The following is a 24,437-nucleotide window of genomic DNA, read 5'->3' on the forward strand; positions in this document are numbered from 1 at the left end:
TTCCCCGGTTCGGTCACAGCAATAGGATCAATCTGTGTCCAAAGGTTCCCCTTCTAGGTCCTCCTCCCATTGCAATTGTGACCTAGGATTCGGCTGGGGAGTTTCAGCTTGAATGAAAGAGTATAGATTTGTTACCAAGCATTTTGCCATTGGGGCGAGTAGAAATAATGTTAGTGTTTTTGATTCCAGGGGTTCTTGTCGGAACGTTGGGTAAGTTTCTCTACACAGCACCCATAGTAGGTAGTACGTGAAAGTGTCCAGTGGAGAAGGCTCCCCAACTTCTGCCCCACCCGGGTGTTCAAAAAACCAAACTGACAGGAACATGTCACCCACTGTGCAACCCCCATTTATGCAATTTTCAAAGTCTGCTTGCAGTCCCATGAGTGAATATAATGGGTGATGGTTCAAGGTCTATTTAGGTAAATAAAGTATTGGAGAAATAAGTTTCCTGCAATTTTTTTCTCATGCGTACTATGCCAATCTCCATTTGGTTGCACCTGCAGGACTGTCATTGGAATGGGTCGTGCCCTATCATGTTCGTTTGGCAGGTGTGGTTAATTTGAAGGAGGGTAATGCCAAAAGTGCACAAAGTGCACTTGAGGCACATACAGTAGAGTGCGAAGTCCGGGGGTTGCTAAGCTGCCCTGTTCATAGGGTAGCATCAATGTTTTCCATCAGATCCGTGGTTGTCTGTCCGCCCAGGCTAGTCATATCAAATGCAAGTTTAGCATTTTGAAGAATTGCTGAGTTAATGGTGTCAGGATATTATAGAATAAGGATATTAGCTTGGACAATATGGCCATTTTGATCAATCCAGTTCTGCTCATCAGCAACAATAGCAGTGATGCCCAGCACCGGGTCTGTTATTCTATGTGTATCAAGGTCCCATAATGAACCCTAATCACTATGGACCTATCTCAATTGATTCAAATCTGTAAATATTTGATAGAGGTGATGGTCCAAGTCAACAGGAAGTCCATATCCTGGAGTTGTGCAGTCGGAGTCAGTGGAAATATCATGGACTTAATCTAGTTGATTGCGACCCCTGTGACTACCCGGAACAGCATAAACTCCATTATAACATGGCTTGAAATTTCACCCTGGGTCAGCCAGATAGAGAGTAATTTCGTCTGCATATAATGATGCAAGTTGTGAGGCAAGGACGCCAGCCGACATCTCCTGTGCAGCTGGCTAATTGCACAATCCTAGGGCTCTGTGGCAGGCGCATGGAATATGGGAGATGAGGCACCGCTGACGAGTGGCCCAGCTGATGGCGAACGGACCGAGAGCAGACTGCCCATTCTACTCCGGGCAGTGGGAGCAGTGTACAGTAGCCGTACCCAGTCAATAATGTACTGTGGTATACCCATTCACAACAGAACTGCAAATATGTAATACTAGTCAATCAAGTCAAAGGCTGTAGCTGCCTCTAATGAAACAGCCACTGCTCCCTCCCTACGGTACAACTGATGTATAAGGGCAGAAAGAGTTCTTAGATTATGTGTGGTGGATCTAACAGCTATAAAACCTGCTTGATCCAGGAGGATCAGCCCAAGCAGCAGCAACAGCACCCGGTTTCCAGGCATATTGGCCATCTTCTTTGTGTCTAGATTTATTAATGACAGTGGGAGGTATGAGTCTGGACAATCAGATAGTTTACCTGGTTTAAGGAGTGTTATATGTATCGATTCTCTCAGTGTCTGTGCCAAAGCACCCAGTTGTAACGACTCGATATTCACCTGTAAGAACCTCGGCGGCAGCAGCGTTGCAGATTGTTTATAAAATTCGGCAAAGAAGCCAACTCCTCCCAGGACCTTACCCCTGGGGAATCAATCCCTCGATGGCGAGCCAATGAGAATGGCTCCTCTAGGAATTGTCTCTGAGGCCCCTCTGTTCATACCAGTGTTATAGGATCAAAGTACTATTCTATCCACCGGTGTTCAGCTTACACGGAACGTATACAGGCAGGCTCAGTAGTCCACCATTTTCAACAGTATACCATCTGCCTCATGGAGCAATGTGCCATCCTCTATTTGCACATGAGTAATGGCTGGCGTTTACCTGTCTGGTTGCGCCAACATAGTGGGTGTTCTGCTGGGTTGCTCTGTTTATCCATATATTATGGACCTGGCATTTCTATGGAGGTGTTTAACCTCAGTTTCTGCTGCCTCTATAAATTCTGTATCCTTCTAATTTCCCCCAATAAATGGGAGTTTGGGGATGTGACATACTTCTTCTCCAACTCTTGAGTTCACATTGTATTGGTTTGGTCAGCGTAGAGTGTGGTCTGCACATGTTGTTTGGAGATACAGACTCCACACATGTATAACTTAAAAGCCTCCCAGAGTGTCCTCAAAGAGTGCACAAAACCCTTATGTTCTTCTAACTAGTTCAAGGAAACTTAGCTGCTCCATGAATGCAGTGTGAAGTAAGGATTATGGGGAGAGGCACAAGGAGAAGACAGGTATTTGAGGACTGGAGTTGTGATCACAAGCAGGACAGGTGCATGATCTACCACCTTTGTCCACCCACACGTGTCCGGCCAGTAGTCTAGTACGTGTCCCCTCCCTCCTGGCAAGGAATCTATTTCTCCAGATATCATATAACCTATGAGTTTCCATTATGTTTGATACAGTGGTGGCAGCATGGTGGGTGCTTGCCGAGGGGTTTGAGCATTCCAGCTGGTTATTTAACACTAGGTAATAATCGCCAGCCCAGAGTATGGAGCGGGACAAAAGTGTGGTGCATTTGTACCATAACCGTGGTATGATGTCTGGGACATCTGTGTTGGGGCTATAGGAGTTGAGGTGCCTGAGGTTTTCTCCCCCAATCACTATCTGTAGGATATTGACTGTCCCTTGAGGGTCTAGTGTGATTGGTCCCTTGAGGGTCTAGTGTGAGTGATATTCCATGTTTAATGAGCAATGCTGTCCCCCTGATGTATGAGGAATAGCTGGAGAAGGAGCCGTGCCCTCTCCATTTGGATGCTCATGTGGGGGGTGCCTGTTCCCTGATGTGCGTCTCTTGAAGTAGGTCAAAGTCAAATTTGTGACAAGTTAGACATGCAAGCACCTGTTGCATCTTGCAAGGATTGTTAAGCCCTTGCACATTCTACACAATGAGTTGGAGAGGGAGGTACATGCTTCCTTCAAGTGTCAGTGTATATACAACGTAGTGATTGATTTCATTGACAGGATCTGCTCTGTGCTTTGCACCCCTAATGGTTTTCGGGCAGCAAGGGTCTGATGTGCATGTGATGTGTGCTGTGTAAAGATAAGCAAGCACATTTGATTTTCTGACAGTGTATCTGCCCCCCCAACCTGGAATAGCTACCCCAAACTGCCAGTGAAATTACCCTTAATTGTAAGAACATTAAACAACAAGCGCATCAAAACTATGTAACCACTCATGCTTTAACTCAGTTGTCTCAATATAGGGCTTGCCCCGGGGAGGAGCCCAGAGTGACAGCCTATATACGCCTCTACCTTTAGGGGTGTCTGCCAGTCTCAATGGCGAAAGTGACAAGAAACCAAAACAAGCTGTGTTATAATCCAGCATGCTGCCTGGTGTTGGCCTTGTGGATGGTCCCAGCGAGGCGACCCCATCACTACATCCTCCTGCTCATGGTTCAAATGGTCTTATGGCTGGGGTGATAGTGGAGGGCCAAGGCTGTCCAAGTCTACTGCAGAGTCTACTCAGTACCAGGTACTGAAGTGCATTGCATCTGTTTAGTGTCCATTCTTGGATCCAATGGCAAATCCGGGTCTGGAGGGGGTGCCCGCCTTCCAGCACACCAGAAGGGGTCCTTGTGTCATTCTATGTCCCACATGTCTTCCTCTGGTGTCTGCAGCCCACGGGGTGTCACTGTCCACTATCCTTGAAGAGTTTCTTGACGAATGGTCTAGCCTCCTGTGGTGACATGAAAATATGTGTTTTGACCTTGTGGACTACTTTGAGGCATGCAGGATATGCCATTGCATACTGTTCACTGACCTGGCACAGCTTGAGTTTGATGGGTAGGTACTCTCAGCGGGCATTCTGCACTACAAGAGTGATGTCAGGAAATATAGAAGGGTTGGAGCCCTTATACGTAAGCATCAGCTTCTGTCGAGCCAAACGAGGGCTGTATTCCTGTCATAGCAATTGAACAATCTGGTGGGGGCCTGGAACCAGGCGATTGGTGAGCTCTTACCACTTCAAATAATGATGAAAAACTGTCATCCCTCTGCACTTTTTTTGAGAAGGGCTTCCACATAATTGGCCATGTTGCCAGCATTCATTGATTCTGGCAATCCTACTATGCACAAATTATTACGGCTCAACCTGGCCTCAAAATTCTTGTTCTTCGCTCTGCTGATGTTGAGTACCGTGCTCATGTCTAATCATTTTTCATTCTGTCTGGTTGTTTCGTCCTGCAAGCTTGAAATTTGGTCTTCTGCAACAGTGATGCATTTGCTGTGCCTGCCAATTGTGGACGTTAGTCTGTCTATCTGATCTATCCAGCCCACACACTCAATGATCCGGGGGAGTCTGGCCAGGTTGTGGATCCCCTAAGTGGCCCCAGTGACCAGCAAGGTCAATGCATCACTCTCTGCTATGTCACTAGCTCCCTCTGTAGTTTCCTCATGGGGGTCCCACAGTGGGTAGATGAGTCCCACCTCCTGGTTTCCCTCGGTGGGCACGAGCAGACTCACCACTCAGCCGCCAGGCTGCCCATCACTGTAGCCAGTGGCTGTGTATCCTACTTGCCCCTGTTCAAAGGGGTTTCCTCTCAAGTCACCCATGCAGGGTCCAGGAGATTTGATGTCTGGCAGCCTTCCCCAGTCAGCCCTTAGGCTTCCTGCCATCAGCATAGCTTATCGCCATAATCAACATAAGCCTTCTCTAGGCCTCAGCAGACCGACCAGGTTGCAACTCCACCAGGTGGTCTCTGTGGCACATCCTCCTCTACCACACTGTGCCTTTGGGGGTCATCCATGTATGTAGGCCCACAGCAGACAGCTGAACCCTGCCCCCTGGTCACAGCAGCTCCTGGAAGGCACAACGAGGTTCCCCGCACCGCTGCCGGGCATCCACCAGTTGTCAGGTTCTCGCCGATAAGGCTGCCTGCTCTTCCTTCACCAGACTGGCTCCTCCGCTTCTATCTGGATTGCTTGATGCTTGCTGCCAGCAGCTATGCATGGTATGAGTTGCGGGGATGCCATTTTGGACCAGGCCAGCATGCTTGCTTCTCTCTGAGTCTTCCAGGAGATCTTAAACCGGATAAACCTGGCAGGTGTTGTCCATGTGGCATTCAGTAGCCATATACATTTTGTCAGCATACTAGATAACGGATGGTGCCATGATTAATATGGATAATTGTGCAGGAACAAGGAGCCTCGCTAGAGTGTGGCCATCTTGGAGCCAGGCACTCTGGTACCTCAAGCTGTTCTTTACTTAGAGCAAGGATACAACTATGTTGTTCCAAATCCTTGGTTCATAAGTGGAGAAGGATTTTTTTTCATATTTTTCACACTTCTCCTACACACCCACCAGAGCCAAATAGGCGGGGGTGCCATTATGAAGGGTCTGAAGACGATACAGCCGGTTTTGTAGATGGGGCTGGCTGATGGGGAAGCAGTGGAGCTTTCTGTCCACAAAAATACATTAATATGTGATTACAATGATTCCTAAGATCACAATGTCATGATGACAATAATGCTAGGAGTTCATATAATGGGAGCACCTCTCTGTCTGTTAGTATTAAAGTGTGAATTTCACCATGCTTAACAATCACAGCAGGAGACTACCATGATTCGTACGATGCACATGTTGAAAACTAAGATGTTTTTCTCAATGACTTAGCAATTCTTGTGTATTGGAGCACTGAACATAGTACACCTACATCATATAAAATCTGATAGGAACTGGCTTATCTGAAACGGTTCTCAGACTGCAGCCCAAACATATGGCTCTAAGCTAATAAAAATCTCTATATTTTTGCAGGAGGAGGAATCCCCCAGTGTAGAGATGCGGAGAGTGACCAGTTCCCCATTGCCTCTCAAAAGGGACCGCTCCTTCTCTGAACATGATTTGGCACAGCTTCAGAGTGAGATGGCCAACAGCCAATCATGTCAAGGACACTTAAGACCTGTGAGGACCGATACCAGACCTCGTTCAGGAAGCATGATAACCACGCCAGTCTACAGCTTGAAGAGCAAGGGTATGTATCTTGTATGACAATCATAAGTCACTAATCAGTTGTTGACTGCCCAACATATATTAAAGCATGCAGCTAAGATAATTTAGAAATAATATCAGCATCAATGCCATTATGAGGAAATCCTTGGACAGAGGTATCTTATCATCAGCAGGCCAGTATACATGGTTGGTGGACTAATGACTATGTAGGCCGTGACAGGGTGTCTGGCTCCTGTATGATTATTTAAACATGCTTTTGTAGACCCACAATACAAAAAGCTCCTTTGTGACTGAGATGTTTGTGCATTGTGCTCTGTCTACATACTTCAGCTCAAAAGCAATTTGTACTGCACCACCTGAGCACGCCTTTGTTGGAAACAGCTGTATAGTTCTGAAATACACAGATGGAAGTTGTATGAAATCGAATTCCAGTGATCAGTGCAATCACTATGAGTATAGTTTCTCTAAATAACAATTGATTTTGGTAAGAAAAAAGTATTATGTAACTTACGAAACAAAGTGGGCATAGGGCACATATCAAATTGCCACACATTGGCCTACACTAATTTCACTTAGAACTGGATCCGTAAAAACTATGGTGTGCACCCCTTATCACTCTTAAAGCTGCGTGAAGAAAATGTGCAGTCACCTGCAAGATATTTTTAGGTCGATCCTAGGCAGCAGGCATGCTCTGTATGGACGACCTGTTGTATTAGGACTTTGCTCCCGCTGCTGCTTGCCGTTGGTTTAGTCTAGTGTTGCTCTTGTTTGCAGCCTGCTAAGTGGTTCAGCAGCGATAGGTCACTTCCGTTTATCTGCGGAGGAGCATTGCTCAACTACTGTTCCCTTCGCTTGTACTCTTCAGCTGGCGTTAGGGAGAACTATTTTTGTTGTAATTGTTGCAGTGCGCCACACCTTTATTGTTGCTCTTCTCATCTGTGCTTAACTCCAGCTTTCAAGTCATCAGAGCTGACTTTGCCAATGCTTGTTTTTGCTTGTACTCACTCACCCACACCCTGTGACAAGTACGCTCTGTGAGCTTCCTCAGCGCTACAAAATATCAATCTTTTTTTATTTATATGTGTCTCGATTTCAGGTCCGTAGTAAGTGAGGGTGGATTATATAATTATCTTTACATTTCAGCAGCAATGCACAATGTGACAAACACCCCCTAAATGTTCTAAAATTGCAGCATTTCACCATCAAAACTGATAATAGCTCGGGACTCTCAATATGTAAATATGGCGTTCAGTCTGTTACTACGTACCTGAAAGCGAGACAGAGCAGCAGAGTAGCTTGCCCTCTCCGGGGGCGCCATGGTACCGCCGACTTCTGAGCTTATGAAATGTGAGCGAGGCTCTCAGACTATATATAAGGCTTGTAAATGAAAGAGCACAGCTGAAGTGAGGTCAATAGAAATTAGAATTGTTGACAGCCATGAACAGACAGACCAGGACCATTATGTATACTTGATTTGTTTGTTTGTTTATTTTACAATGTGCCGGCATCCGTCTTGTTTCTCTCACCGCTTCTTCTGTGGAGAGAGGAAAAAAAGTTTATGCTGGGGCTAGCTTAACAGTTTCTGGAACTTCAGCCAAAAAGGAGCAGGAAGTTGTTTCGCAATTGCGTTTCAATGAACAGGCTAGAATGGAAGCAGCCAACACTGGTCTTTAGGCAACAAGAATCAGGGGAAGGGTTCCTCACCCATCCCATTCTAAACGTGCTTCCCAGAGATACAAGTTCATGGAAATACTCTTTCCTGCGCATTGTTGTTATCTTCCCCACACAGACTACGTCCGTTGCTTGACCCTAGGCACTCAACATAGCAAAAAAAGAAGCTCTATTGTGTGGCCATGCTACAGAGCAGAAGCGATGCTGTACAGCATGGTTAAAACACTGATAAAGGCAATACATCACGTAGGTGAGACCTATTGGCTTTGCCAGTGCTTATTAAGTCTAACTTAACAGCACACTGGTGTGCAATACCTACTCCAATCAGTTCTTTACATATACATAGAACAAGCTTTGCTTCCACTCAGAGGAGTGTTTCTTTCTCAACTCATTCTATTTACGGGTGGGCGGAACTCACGGAGTTTCACTTCAAGGAGTTACATAAAAAAAACAAGAGTTCTGCAAGCGGGTGGAATTCGGGCACGTCGCACTGCTCGTGCTGATTTTTAGTGCCTGAAGCTTCTGCTCTGTAAAATCAACCTGAACGGCACCAGTCAGTGTGCCTGAGGTGCTGCTTATTTCTGCCACTTGAGTAGATTTTCTACCGGAGCAGCAGCTTTCTCAATGTGACCTGCGGTGACCATCCGCATTCTGCATTGAGAAGTCTTGCCGGGAGGTGTTCTAGTGCCTGAAAATCACGCTTGGGAACACAAATTCTTGCTTGCGTTCACCAACTTCACATTGGCTAGCCGCGTATAAGAAAAAACTCCACCAAGCGGCTGACTGGAACTCCATGCTCCAAGCAGAACCTGGAGTGGGCAAAACTCTGCGAACTCCCCGGGCAGAGCAGAATTTTTCAGCCACCCCTAATTCTGTTGCCTGTTTGGTGTATCTCTCCAGCTCCTATGGAAGCACTGCATATGCATAGATGAGATGTTATTTTACATCTTAAAAATACAATGATCATCAAAGATTCGTTTTTTTTTCTTTTAATCGCATACATGAATTGTAACCATGAGAAAACATTTTTTTTCTATGCTGCAGACTTTGATCTTTTTTAGTTCAGAATGATTGTATATGGGCAACAGGTAGGTGATGGGAAGAAATATCTGATCTGTTCACAAAATTCTCTTGAATAGATCCAAATTGTTGACGGCACTCCACTCGTTTCCGGGTCCAGCCAAGGAAATGCCAATTTCTTTGATACTGACTTCTGGTGACCACAAGGACAATTTCTCATTACTCCAACATCAATGATTTTTGATATATCTGAGAAGCTTAACAAATTATTTCTGCCACCACATAAGGAATTAAGTTACATTACCCCCCTTGAGTCTGGACCTATAGATCCCTTTGACAGGATTTACTCTTTACCAGAGCCTGCAAAATACATATTGAGACAATATCTCCAGGAAAACCCCTCTTTCTCACTTTTGGGTCCACCATTATATTGGGGGCTTAGATTGTTTTTTGCTCCCTCCAAGGAAGTCATATCAGTTAAGACCCTGTATAGACTATTGAGGGCTGTACAAGGTTATCAGTAAGAATCATTATCCTCTTTCACTAGTCAAAGATATCCTGTTGTCTGCAGCAGGGGCCAGTATCTATACTTCACTAGATTTTCATGGAGTTTACCACCAGTTGTGAATGAAGGCTGAATACAAGTATAAGATAGCTCATTTTGCTCATTTTGAATATAGGGTAATGTTATGTTATGCAGATTTGTAGAGTGCATTATCACCTGGGAGGGTATCATACCCTTCAGTCTGTGCAATGCACCTGCCATTTCTCAGAGATTCATGGATCATATATTCTGCGTTATACTTAACCAGTTTCTGGTAATTTAGTTGGATGGCATTTTAATCTATTTTAAGGACATCAAGATCCTATCATAAATATAGTGTCCAAGCCATATCCAGACTAAGGCACATCCATCTATACTGGTGTGAATTTGACACAACCAAAGGCAAGGATTTGAAATTCAGACTGAGGGGCAGATTTATATTTACGCGGATGACCGTTCTGCCATGAGGACAGAATAAAATACTCCGTCCCCATGATGGAGAGCCCACCCACCTAATTTATAAGTGACTGCAAAACATGCGGTTATTCATAAAAGCATTGGCAGGAACCTCTGTTGCAGTGCTTCCAGTCAATGCATTTTACTCTTTGCTAGAGGGCTGCATCAGCAGGACGCAGCCCTGTACCAAACAGTATTTTGTTTTATTTACACAAAGGAAATCCTGAGACGAGATTTTGTTTTTGTAAATATATAAAAAGTAATGTTCCTCTCACCATGGGAGTCATCTCCCATGGATGGGGGAGCATTATTTTGTTTTTACTGTCCCTCACCCCCAGGATTTGCCTGGTGGTGATAAACAGTGAAAAATGGCTATATGTCTGCCCATCCTAATTAAACGGGAAGACATTAAGCAATTTCTTCTGATGGCCGTTACTACTCACGGCTGTCAGAGAAGTTTGGCCACGGTGGATACGGAGTACTCTCTGCTGTGGCCAAACATAGGGTTGGCTCACATATAGATTGGGTGTGCTGAACACTGTGTTAGCGGTTAGGGAGTGCTCTTCACGCCAACCTATAAATCTGTCTCAGAGTGCACACAGAATTTCCATTGACCCCCATATGGCCGCAGCAATTGTAGATTGCCTACTCCAGCTAATGTGAAAGAAAGACAATGGGGCCTATTCACAAATGTAAATGTGTATATGCAAATTTACTAGTAGAACATTTACTTTTATACTCACTACTTTGGGATATTCACAAAATCTGCAGGTAAAGTTATTGAAAAATATAGACTTACATGTCTTCACCCCCTAAAATAGTTGGGCTAAAATTAGGAGTGTAGAGTTACTACTGCAAAAAAGGAGCAGCAGTAAGTCAAGCACCACAGAAGGTCAGTGCCACACCCTCCAATAGAAATTAATGGAGGAAGGAATTATAATGAAACCCCATTGGAAAAAACGTTAAATTAAATTATTTCAATGTTTTAAATATACAGTTTAATGTTAAACATTCATATATATATTGAAAAGTATATTGTATGATTGAATATAATGTAAATGTAATTTGTAAAAAAATATTCAAATTATTTAAATCAATGTTAAACATAACATTTTATAATTTTTAATACATTCAAAATATTTACATTTATTTTAGGTGGGGCTTTTTTCTTAAATCTTTGAAAAGGTAGTGAATGTAATATATTTAAATTAAATAGTTAATTCAAATTTAAGTTAATAGTGCTGTAAATGTTTTTTTTATTTGTTCCACCATTAGAATAAACATGTGAAATTAATTTACAATAATATTTTATATAAAATGTTTCTCATTTAAAAAAAATGTAATAAACATTTTACATTTTCCCCAATTCTTTATCAAAGGGAGACTTCCACTCAGGTGGCTGGGATCCACATCTGGGCACACCTATTGCATTTAGGGCGTCACATTGCCAAAACAAAAAATTTCATTTCATGCAGTTTTCATCCCCATGTTCTTGAACCTGTTTTCAACTTTGACACAGTTTCTTTGCCATCAAGACATAAAGGGATAAGGGATTAGTAGCGTTACTCTCTGTAAACTAGCCAATGGTAAACTAATCTCTAGGGACTTGTAAGGCCAGAGAAGCAGACTAATAACATGTCAGAAGTGCATCTGGAAAACAGGGGAAGGAAGACAGCTATGAGCAAGACGGACATGGGAGGTTGAAAGAAGAAGAGAAGGATGCAGTTTCACAGCCAACAGCAAGGTTGGACACCAAAAGGTGTCCCTGGGTGCCTTATAATCCCACAGAAGAGATCAGGGATAAGGGACATGGAGGTGCTGGGAGGGACTCAAACTAGGAACTGGGCCTGGACGTCTATCCAGCACCCTGAGGAATGGGCCATGGAGTAGATAAGTGGAAGGTGGGCGGAGAGAGAATTCTAAAAGCAAAGGCCACTGTCCTATTTATGACTCATATTACAGTACGCTGGCAGTAGCAAAGGATTATAATCAGAGACAAGATATTTGTAATCCTATTTTCAAATATAGTAATTAATCAAGGCTACTTATATCTCTTCAAGTTTCTACTCGAAATATACCAATGACACTATATTAAGGATCACAAAGAGATACAAATATATATATTTAAGCGTGGTCTCCGGGAGAAGAGGATCATGATTTTGCACCCGATAAGATGGATCCAGTTTGCTGGCCAACAACTGGTCAAAGCTGATGAGAGGCCTGGTGAAGAACTGATCCAGAGATTTCAGTTGCTATAGTATGCCATCGGAAAGCTGAAGGACAGCGATCTCAAGTTTCTGTGAGCCCTTGGTCCGAATGAGGTCAGCAGTACAGCCCGTGACGACGGAACCTAACATGCATCATCCAGCTTGTGGGGCATTGGCTGACATTCGCATTATGAACAGGTGCTTAGGCTACATCACTTACCCTACTGCATGGGTCCACTTCAGTGTGCCGATGCAGCAAACTGTAGTGATTGCCAGGATATAGGCATTAACCAACTCACAGCAGAAATAGGGCCCTGATGCAGTGGTAATACTAAATGAACACATTCGTCTTCTGATGAGAGGTTCCCCATCCAAACGATCTTGGTAGGAAATAAGACTGACAGACTCTGTTGGGTGGACCTCATGACTAGGCCTCGCTGGAAGGGAGAGTTAAACACTGATTTCCTGCACATACAGAACCAGTGGTACAACAGGAAAAAGAAGTGAATAAAAACAAACAAGGAAATAAAGAAGGAATAAACAAACAGTATTTTAGATATTTTAGATTTTTTTTTTGTTTGTTTCTAAATGTGAATTTAACAGATCAAGCCAGCTCTAATGTGTTCTAGCTGAATTAACTGCTGGGAAATGATCACTCTATATGCATATACTATACTACTTCTCATGAAACCATTATTTTTGGAAACTGCCGGTGGCTCCGTGGAAGGGCTGGTTGCACCAAATTAATTTTGCCTGTACTTGGAGAATATATTTTGGTATGGGAACAGAGGAAAGAGGTTTACTAATTACATTTAGAAGTTTTAGTAGAGGATATCTTAAGCATATCTTTGGGTGCAGAGAGGTGGCCTGTATTAAGACATGTTCATCCCTTAGTGTATAAAGAGAATGGAGAGGATGAAGATCTTGATGAGTGAACCATAAAAGGCGAGTGCAGATTAAAGAAGTTAAGTGAAAATCTTCCGGAAGTATAACTTTAGAAAATTATGAAGTGGAAAATGCAGCTAAATATGGTCCCTGTTGAACCGTGAGAATAAGCAGTACCAACATATGGGTATGTGTTGATTCTGGATCTGTGTATGCGGTAATAGTGGAAGAGAAATGAAATTTATTCCAGTTTTTTTGGTATCGACTCGATATTTCTTTGACAGGATATCATGATAAACTGGTTGAGGTTTTAGGGCATTTTAAGATGTGCTTAGAGTTCAAGGGTAAACGAAGGTACATGGAAGATGAGTGTTTTTGGATTAGCCACAACAAATATACCTTATGAGAAAACTGAATCAAGTTTTAGGATGTAAACGGGTGCATGGCCTGGACAGAAAACGCTCGCTGCTGAGCTCCACCGCTGAAGGTCCCACAGGCAGCATAATCCCGTGGCTCCCCAAGTCGGGTTGGTGTCAGCTGAGTCCCTGGGGCACCTGAGGTCCTGGCAGCTGTGGGAGCCCCCTGATCAGAACGGTGGCTGGTCCTCGAACACCGAGGTGCCCAGCCCCTGAACAATGGCATGCCACCCAACGCCACCCAGACGGCGTGGGCCACAGTGCAACAACAGTGCCCTCAGGCCCCCGTGGAGAGCAGCAGCGAGAAGAAGGACCCTGTGATGAGGGGGCCCAAAGATCGTACAAAGAAGCGGTGGCTCCGATAGTGAGGCCGGAGCACAGGAGATCGCTGCCAGTGTTAAGCTGGCACCCGCCTAGGCCTGACTGAGGGAGGCTTTCAAAACCAAGTAATGCTGGGGGACCGCTGACATCCCAATGGACCCCCAGACAAGAAGACGGAGTTGGGGCACCCACAGTTTACATGGGCCCTGGAACACCCTAAAGGAAGCCTGGCAGTCCTGCCCAAGCTAAGAGTGCAGAGCACCAGGGGTAAACGGCTCTGGGGCCCCAGGTGCACGGTACAGGGGAACACTACAGCAGTCCAAATGGTACAGCCCCCTGCACTAGCACAATGGCCACCAACACACTGATATAGGGCACACGGTCCCTGAGAGTGTACTTAGGGACAGTATGGAGGATGAGGTGTATTTGAGGAAAGATGAGCCCTTGTAACTGAGTGGCACGAAAGGGAAACTGAGCCAAGGCGATCACTGTAGCTCTGCTGTGCTTGGATCACACAAAGTCGGCAGAAAGGGTAACGAAGCCAGAAATACCGATGGCCCAGGTCTCCCCCTTAGTCACAGATGGCCCCACCAAGCTACAGCAACTGCAGATTGAAATAAAGACCCTGATGGTCAAGCTAGAGGGTGCACAAGGCCGGCCGCTCCAGTGCAGAACTGTTCGTGGAACAATTACTTAACAACAGTACTAGGAGATACAAGCGCCAAACCTCAACATGGTGGAGCACGTTCACTGGGTCCCAGGGAGGCTGCCAGTGCATGGACACTCCAGAGATTCGAAAGCCTTTTTGTCACCGCTAGGAGTACTGACAGCTTCCACATTCTCCCTTCACACGGCAGACATCCGAACGGTCACCTGAGGTTATGTCTGGTAGACCTGTATGATATGTAGTCTGGCCGGTCTGGGGCTATGATGGTGTGCCATGTATTGTGTCTTCTAGGCTAGTAGTTTCTCCTCCAGCTCTCTGCCCTCCCTGTCTCTCTTCTTCTTTTTCCCTATTGTGCATGCTATCTGCTGGCCCCTAACCACCGTCTTGTATGTAGTGCTTAATTTGTAAATAAAAAGTTGCCGGTGCTCAAAGCTCTCCTCTTAAACACGCGGCTGCTGCAATTCAATGTGTGAACACAGAATACTGAGGCGAGGTAATCCTGAAGTCATCTCGGGCCTCTTCAATTCATATAAAGCCACTCCCTGCCCCCTCAGCTCACTCTTGCAGCATTCTACTTTCTCCCTTTGTGACGCTTTTTTGTTTTTCCCTTCCTCCGTCTTTCCCATATGTGTCTTTAACTTGCAGCAAATGCTTGAGGCAGAAGATTAAGCCCCGGCCCACAAAAATAAGTGCCAGGGCTCAGCACCGGAAACAACAAGCACAAATTAAGCACTGCTTGTATGCCTCCCACATGATCACCCTGATGCCACTGAACCTTCATTTTCCTTAAAATACATTTGTGTGACATTTTGGGTGAATTGAAGCGTCTAGTCTCCAGCCGAGGGAAGTGCAAGGAGTGGTTTGTGCCAGTTGCAGGCTCAGTGGTGAGTGATCAGAGTTTCCCCTTGCAGGTATTGCATGTTTTGGTATCTTCCTAGAAGGTGTGCCAGGACCAAGAAGTAGTCTAATCTCAAGAGGCATATCCTTGAGTTAGTCACACAAAATATTGTCTAAGCTGCTGGTCTTCTAACCTTAACGCAGTCGAAAAATGTATGCAACCTTGTATCGTCTCTGAGTTTTCCTCCCTCCCTACTTACTCTGTCACTACCATGACAGTCTTGCGCATCTTCATAATCCATTCCTCTAGACACACTAACCCAGCCAATGCAGGCCCGGGGGAAGAGTACAATGATGCCACACAAAATTCTTCCCCTTGCCACGTACTCCACACTGCCACCCGGTAGCTCCGGGGATCCTTCCACATTTTGAATACTGGAAATGGCAGGAATTTGTGGACAAGTGTGTGTGTCCCAACGCGAGCCTGTACAGAAGCCTGCACGTGCAAGCATTGTGTATTTGCCCCTACCTAGGAAACCATCATTGTTACCCACCAGGTGGGATTCTTGTAATAGAATAAGGTCAGATATATATTGGACCAGGTGTGTTAGTACTACTCCTTTCTTTAGTTTGTTACCCGGCCTGTTCACATTCCAGTATAAGATCATCAGTGATATTTCTGTCCCATTAAAAAAGTCTCTGTATTAATGGCATGTGGGGACTTATCAAAGCTAGTGACGAGTGACCCCTCTCAGGTCTTGCTCTGATTGCTGTTGTTTTGTGCCGCCCTAAACTCCCCCAGCTACCCTACCTTTCCTGTCATCGTGTGCAGCGAGCTTCCAACTACACACTCCCCCAATGTCCAAGAAGCCTGTCGTCCTCCCATAAACATTCTATTCATCACCCCACAATTACAGTAGATGCGTGTCGAAGTGGGGAGGACTGGCCACGTAGGCCCGTTTTCCAGCACTGCTCCTGTAAAGACAGATCCTCCCCCTCAGGCTCTTTTAATTAGTGTCTACACTAGCTGTTCCTCCCAGCCATGGTCTCTTAGGCTATTTCATCTGCAGTCATGCGTCCATTACTTACGTTAATGGCATTACTCCTAGTCCTATTCCCTCGCCTTCCTTTAAACCAATGAGGCTTCCTGCCTCCCCATAGACCCTCCCTTCCCCTTAAACCCTCCCCCACCCCCACAACCTCCTGTACAAAAACAAGCCCAAGCAGCAACTCAGGTGGTCCGTACCGGGGGGGGCGGGAGGGAACAGAAAGGAAGGCGAGGGGGTAGGACTAGGAGTAATGCCATTAACGTAAGTAATGGACGCATTACCTCCCGTCCCTCCCTCGCCCTCCTTTAAACCAATGAGACATAGCAAGAGAAAACAGGAGACGGACACTGAGTTCCAATAAGTTTAATCACAATCAATAAAGACCACTGAGTCCCCACCCCCGTATTACATCATAGAGGATAAGACCCGGTGACCCAATACCGACTCCAAATTGCCCAAGTCCGCCAGCCTATAATGACGAACAAAGGTCGAAGGTGGGGCCCAAGTGGCGGCCCTGCAAATTTCCACCACAGAGGCACCCTGAAGCTCAGCCACCGTAGCCGCCATACCCCTGGTAGAACGGCCCTGAATCCCTTGGGGAGGAACCACCCCTTTCAAAGAATAAGCCATCAGAATCAACGAGCAAACCCACCGACTCAAAGAAGCCGTGGAAGGCTTCTCACCCTTCCGGGCCGGACCGAAATTCACAAAAAGAGAATCACCCTTACGAAAAGGAGCAACTATTTGCTTATATTCCAACAAGGCATGCAACCGAACCTCCTCATCCGAGGAAGGATTCAGACAAAACGAAGGAAGGATGACCTCCTGGCGAGCATGGAAAGACGAATTCACCTTCGGAACAAAAGAAGGAACCGGAACAAGCACCACACGATCCGGGAAAACCTTACAAAAAAGAAACGAGCAGGCAAAGGCCCCCAATTCCCCTAAACGGCGGGCCGAAGTAATGGCCACCAGAAAGAAAGTCTTCAACGAAAGATGACGCAAGTCACAGCCCCCCAGAGGTTCAAAAGGGGCGACAGTCAACGCATCCAAAACCAAGGAAAGATCCCAGGAAGGAAAAGAACGCACCGGGCGAGGAAACAAGTTAAGAAGACCTTGAAAAAACCGAGGCATCAAATGACCCTCATCAGACAGATTACGCCAAGGACCCCTAAAAGCCTGAATTGCCGCCCATTGCACCCGTAGAGAAGCCACCGACAACCCCAATAGGGCACCATCCTGCAAAAATTGCATCACATCAAAAATAGAAGTGGACGTAGGATCCAACTTATGCCGGAAACACCAAGAAGAAAAAACTCTTCACTGTCTACCATAAGACAGCAAAGTGGAACGCCGTCGGGAAGCCAGCAAAGTAGAACTCAAAGCTACTGGCACTCCCAAACCCGTCAAACCCCGTCGTTCAACTTCAAGGCCGTCAAGGGCAACCTCCTCAATGACCCCTTCGAGAGGCAAGGAAACTCCAGAGGCGACGGACAAAGAGGAAGAGTCCACATTCGACCTAACGCTATCAACTGAAGTAACGGAAACCAATTCGCCCTCGGCCAATGGGGCGCAATCAAGATAACCCTGGCTCCCAAACGACGTACCCTCAACAGAAACGCCCAGAGCAACTGAAATGGCGGGAAAGCGTACAAAAGACCCCGAGGCCAAGGACACGACATCCCGTCCACCTCCCAAGCCTGAGGACAACGAAACGGAGAGCAGAAGCGACTGAGTTTCACATTCTCTGGAGATGCAAACACATCTATCACTGGAAGACCCCAGAGGTGAACTAGATGAAGAAACAGCGATCACCGGAGGGAGAAAAGCTGCGAGGAAGGAATCACCCTGCTCAGAAGATCCGCCCGAACATTGACCACCCCCCGAATGTAGGTGGCACGCAGGGAAAGAACCCATTCCTGAGCCCAAACAAAAATCTTTCTCGCCAGACGGAAAAGAGCCCTCGACCGGGTCCCCCCCGACGGTTCACATAAGCTTTGGTCACCAAGTTGTCTGTCCGAATAAGAACTGCAACTCCTTTCAGGGAGACCTGGAAATGAATCAGAGCCAACAAAACCGCCTTCAATTCTCGCCAATTCGAAGAGCGTCTGGCCTCCAGCGGTGACCAAAACCCCTGAATCTGCGCCGACCCATCCAAGCCCCCCAACCGGATAGGCTGGCATCCGTCGTCACCACCACTGGGAGCGGAGGAGACAAAGACACCCCTACCTGAAGATGAGTGGACACCAGCCACCACCCCAACTCCCTGCGGACCAACCCTGACACCGGAATTCGAGTCAGCAGAGAACCGGACCCTGGAGACCAATGACTCAGGAACCAGTTCATCAGGCAAAGAAGATGGAACCGTGCCCAGGGAACCAGAAAAATCACCGACGCCAAATGACCCTGCAGGCGTAACCACAGAAGCGCCCGGGGAGCAGACTGCGACACAATCGACCTTACCAGGGACTGGAGGACCAACAACCGCTTCTCCGACACAGTCACCAAACCTTGATGAGTCAGAAACCGAGCCCCTAGAAACACCAGATCTTGGGAAGGGACCAAATCTGACTTCCCCCAGTTGATCAAAAACCCATGGTTTTGCAGGACCACGAGAACCCGGGCCACATGCCTCCGCAACTGCTTACGAGAGGGCGCATGCATTAGAATATCGTCCAGATAAGGATGAATAAACACCCCTTCTGAATGTAGACGAGCCACCAGAGGGGCCAGCACCTTGATGAAAATGCGGGGAGATGACTTGAGGCCGAAAGGCAGAACACAAAACTGATAATGCTCCAGGCCTACTGGAAAACGTAGGAACCGCTGAGAAGACCGAGCCACTGGAACATGGAGGTAAGCATCCTGCAGATCCAGAGATGCCAGGAAATCCCCGACTGACCAAGGGAAATATAGTCTGAATGGAAAGCATACGGAAATGTACCGTCCTGATCCAGGAATTCACCCCTTTCAGATTGAGGACAGGTCGAAAACCCCCTGACACCTTCTGAACCAGAAATAAGACTGAATAAGGGCCCAGACCTCTTTCCCTCACAGGAACTCGGGAAATGGCCCCCTTGAGAAGCAAGTCCCGAACCCCATCCAACAATGCCTGTCTCCATGCCCCGACAGCAGGCAGAGGAGTGGGACGAACCCCGGAATCTGGACGCACCACATCGAAATCTATGGCGTAGCCATTGTCCACAATGTCCAGCACCCAATGATCGTTGACATTGTCCTGCCATACTGGAAGAAAGTGCCTCAGCCGTCCCCCAACCTGCCCTATGCCAGGCCCACAATGATTGTCAGGACCCCTTCTTGAACCCACCCCGGTTCGAAGGGGCAGACTTCTTAAGAGAAAAACGGGGCTGAAAATTATGTTTCCTGAAAGAAAAAGACTTGGAATCCATCTTGGGAGAAGAGCGTGAATGCTTCCTCCACCCCTTGGTAGAAGCAGAACCACATTTGTAAGGCAAGGCATGTTTCCTCTCCTTAAACGCCTTGGAAAGCATGGAAGGCAACTGATCACCAAACAAACTACGCCCTTCAAAAGGCAGTCTCAGGAGAGCAGATTTCTCCCCAGGATCCGCCTTCCATGACCTCAACCAGAGGGACATACGAGCCCCAATCAAAGCTCCCGATGCCAGAGCCGAAGTACGGACCACATCAGAAGACACGTCAGCCAGCAACCTGGCCTGCTGCTTCATGACAGCCAGAAGTTCTGAGCACTCTGAACCTTTCTGAACCGCCACCGCCAGCTTGTCAAAATCCTGCACCAAAGATTGGGCAGAATAAGCCGAATATATACCCGCTCTGAGGGACAGATTCTCCACCACAAAAGCCCTCTTGAGACCAGAATCCACCTTCCGGTCAGTGGCATCTGTAGGCACACAATCCTCCGGATTGACCGCCGTCTTGCCAATCAGTGTCGCCAAAATGGAATCCAGACGAACAGAGGGAGGTAACACATCCTCCCCTTCCAGTAAGTAAAGTATTTGAAGGAATCGTGGCACTTGAGCCTTATCCACATCTTTCCATTCCCGAAACACCATATCCTTCACAGGTCACGAAAAGGCAACTTAGAAGGAGTTTGATACTGAGGGAACAAATGCGAATCCGATCCCGCAGGCTGAAAACACAGGAAAACCTAAATTGTCCCGGACATGCGACATCACTTCCCACATCTCTTCCCTGGAGATATATTTCCCACCAGAAGAAGTAGATGGAGCGTCATCATCCTCATCTCCCGAAGCAGACCTCTCTGCAGTCCCAGGAGGCCGGGCAGCCTGAGAACGACCAGGCCTGGCCACCCCTGCCTGGAGAGCCCGAGAGACAGCCACCTCAATCATGTCCTGAACCTCTTCTCTGGACATGAGTGGCGCAGAAGCCCCTCCCGGAACCTGGCGACCCCCAGGCATAGAAACGGGAGCATCACCCTCCTCCCCTGATGAGGAGGAAGAAGAAACAATCCTGGGACGTTTAGCAGGTACCTTCGGCATGATATCCTAACACAAATGCCATCTACAGGAACCCAACCCATTTAAATATCAGAGATAGACCCTCCTTCTGAAAAAGAACCAGCAAATGAAAACACTCCAACAATTACTAAAATGAGTTAAAAACGCGGGCAGAACGCCCTTCCTACCGCCCAATTTGCAGAAAATTCAAACCCGCACTTCAGTGTGGCTCCGCGAGCAGAAGAACCGGAAACTGTAGCCCCAGCCGCAAAGAGCTGACCGACCTCGTCAGACGACTCCTAGGACGCGTCTCCAAGGTGGCCCCACCCGCCTTCCAAAGACGCGACCGCCAGGAGCCCTCCCCGAGGAGCTCCGCACCTCGAGGAGTGCAGAAACGAAGACCCCCCAGGCCCTGCCGTGGAGAAAGGTAGAAGGTAAGTCTAGCGGGGCTAGACAAAAAAGAACAGGAGGTGGTGGGGATTTGGGGGGGGGTTAAGGGGAAGGGAGGGTCTATGGGGAGGCAGGAAGCCTCATTGGTTTAAAGGAAGGCGAGGGAGGGACGGGAGGTAATGGGAATGACTACTGGTAGTGTATTCTCCTCTGCCTCATCACCCAAGGCTGCTGTGCTGTCGTTGGACTCTGCTAAATCTCTTGACAGGCAGACCACCTGTTACCTGCAGACTAAGGGCGGCCCTTTTGCACCTCCGGCACCACTTTGGCTCTCTCCAGGATTGGTTGATCTTTTGTAGGGGTTGTCCTCCATTGTGTGCAACTCCGTGGTTTCCACTCTTGCCAGCTAGTTATTTGGGTTTGCTCCATAGTTTTTGCCATCAGGTATCCTTTGCTTTCCAACCAGTCCCAGACCTCGGCTGCTGAGGCAAAAAAGGTGCAACGTCTCAGCTTTGCAGGGAAGAGCAGGGCATATTTCAAATTCAGTCTGCACAAATGTATTTTTACTGGCAGAAAAGTCTCCCGATGCAGTAGGACAGCATTAGTATAGTCCAAGTAGATGTTCAATTGGCTTCCCTCAATTGCCAAGGGCCTGAGAGATCGTGACACCTGCAGATTATGGTTTTGGTTTAATTTAGTAGTCAATGACACTGCTGGAACAGGTGGGCTTTGGACCCTCCTTCCAGACAGGGGTTTAGCTTCCTGTAGGCATACCCTACAACCCAGGTCCAGGTAAGCAGGACACAGTCAGCGGAGTACAAACTAGGGAGTGGGACAAGACAGGGTTGTCCCCTATTTCCCCTCCTATTTGCGATAGCAATAGAGCCAGTAGCAATCTGGATCTGCCGTGATGCTCTGATCAGCAAGCTGCGATGGAACTTTGAGTCTCAGTATATGAACAATACATCCTGCTACACCTAGCGGAGCCTGATGAGTCCACTGCTAGAATACTAGTGATCTTTGAGGTCTTTGGGGCTTATTCTGGACTTTGTATTAACTGAAACAAATCTTACCTCTAGCTACTAGGTGGAGGTGTAGTATAAACTGGTAATGTTCAATACCCAGAGAAGAGAGAGGATTCAGATGCTTGGGAATTTATGTAACCAGAGGATGGCAGGTCTTTTTTGATTGGAACCTAGGCAGGCTGCTCGAGGAGTGCAGGCGGGACGTGGGCCACTGGCATCGGCTTCCTCAGTCCCTAATGAGCCAAGCATCCTTAAATAAAATGATATACTAACTCAAATTCCTATATGCCTTTCAGAACTCCCTTTTTGAAATCCCTGAGTGGTTCTTCGCTATGGTTCATGCCAAAGCTAGGCTACTGTTGTGGAATGGTGGGGTACTGCGAACAGAGCTGGTAAGCCTCACCTGAAAACCTTTTGATGAGTATATAGCCCTGCAGAACCTGCGACTCTACTTTTGAGAAACCCAAATAGTGAAACATACCGACTGATCATTTGCAGAACAGGAAGAGCCCTCGCTAATGGCAGACAGATGAGACATGGACCTGCTGGGCTACATCAGGCAGAGCTATGGGAAGGGGAAATCGACTGCATTACCATCCCCACAGCGATGGTAATCTACGCATTGAGAGAGGCAACAGAAAGATTGGATTGCAGGACACAGTAAATCTGGGGACGCCACTGTGGGATGCAAAAGCCTTGGTGCCCTTGAGGGGGGTTGAAAGATACAGTAAATGGGATGTGCTGGGCATAACGAAGCTGGGGGACATTTGCACTCAAAAGGGTATGTTGACTTTTGCAGATCTCCAAGCACAGTACTAGTTGCCCAGGAACCAATGCTTGAGCTACAGACAGGCCAGGTACATTTTAAAGGGCTGTGTAGGCCCACAGGGTGACCAAGCAGATGAGAGCACACTGGAATATAGAGTGCTGCAGGGCCCATGGCAACACCATACAGTCTCAGTAATATATGGCACACCACTCACTAATAGTACCCCCCGCCCCCACTAGAGGTGTTGCGAGACAAGTGGAAGGAGGACCTCAGCAAGTTGGAGGATGATGAATGGGGTAGGTGTGTTGATATCCCAGAGAGGTGGCAATCAGAACGGGATTCAGACTCATCCAGCTCGAGAGAGGAAAGATAGAGGGAAGGGACCAATCTGAGGCAATCAAGGTGGCATACCTTGTGGGACAATTCGTAGGACTCCTAAGTGATGTAATTCACTAAAATGTTGATATGTATATTTGCAATAGATTGCTGGATAAGTGGGCACCAGTCTAAGGGGGCGAGTTATTGTTCATTTCAGTGCTAATGAACCTAAAAGAATGAAAAATATGAATAAAACAAATTTACAAACAAAAGTGTTATGGTATGAAGATATAATGAATGTGGCACTGGGTAGTTAAAAAGCCAAGTGTGAGGAATATTTTCCAAAGGTTTCCAATGACTTTTTGGGCTTACTGAATGGTTTTGTCCATACAATCATTCTGAAAGAGGGTGCTACACTTAGGGTACACAAAGTGAGGAATGTAGGACTTTCAGTTAGGAGTTAATTGAAGAAGGAGTTGGATAGGCTGTGCAATGAGTGAGTCATTGAAGAGACAGAGGTGTTGGAATAGTTGTCTCCTGTGTAGTGGCCAGAAGATCAGCATCAGCTTTGTGTTGACTATGAGATTTAAATGGCAAAGAGTGGGCTGATAGATATGCTTTGACACAGCCTAATATTGGTGAATTGCTGACGATGGTTCAAGGGTGAGTTTTTACAACCCTTCATTTGATTTCCGCATATCACCCAATTGCATTACATTAGGTACTTGTCATGCATTAGGGTGCATATTGTTTTACTCTCATGCCTGTTGGGTTCTTCTCGGATCCAGCCATTTTACAAAGGGGCATGCAAAAACTGTTTAAGGGGTTACCTAATTTGTCTTATTTCCAAAATGACATTTTAGTTTTTGGGACCACAATGCAAGAAGAGTATTAGCAGTTTTAGAGAAAAGTGGATGGACTATACAAAAAGAGCAGTGCAAAATATTGCTAGGTTTTGCCAGAAGGATGGTCAGTTATTTGTGGGAAAAAGAACAGATGATGGACGGAATGCTGAACAATGTAGACATTCACCCCCAGTCACAAAGAACTGGGTTTAATCCATTGTTTTTTGCTCACCACACTACCCCAGTTTGGACCCAGCCATATGCAAATCTTGACCCTGTTCCTCAAGGGAACAATCTAGCCCTAACTGCCAAGCCAGGTCCTCCCTAGACCGGAAACAGGCATCCTAGGACGGGTTTCAGGATATCACCCTTCATTAGCT

At 46.7% G+C, this 24,437-nt stretch overlaps 1 protein-coding gene across 3 annotated transcripts in view; it reads left to right on the top strand.

Moving 5' to 3' along the window:
• SPIRE2 (spire type actin nucleation factor 2) overlaps positions 1 to 24,437 on the top strand; it is a 273,533-nt gene that overhangs the window by 184,519 nt on the left and 64,577 nt on the right. For all 3 annotated transcript variants that reach the window (XM_069216794.1, XM_069216797.1, XM_069216795.1), the window contains exon 9: positions 5,986 to 6,202. In XM_069216794.1, the coding sequence (XP_069072895.1) occupies positions 5,986 to 6,202 (217 nt within the window). The remainder of the gene's footprint in view (positions 1 to 5,985; positions 6,203 to 24,437) is intronic.

The sequence above is a fragment of the Pleurodeles waltl genome, chromosome 12 (assembly GCF_031143425.1).
Source record: "Pleurodeles waltl isolate 20211129_DDA chromosome 12, aPleWal1.hap1.20221129, whole genome shotgun sequence".
NCBI lineage: Eukaryota > Metazoa > Chordata > Amphibia > Caudata > Salamandridae > Pleurodeles > Pleurodeles waltl.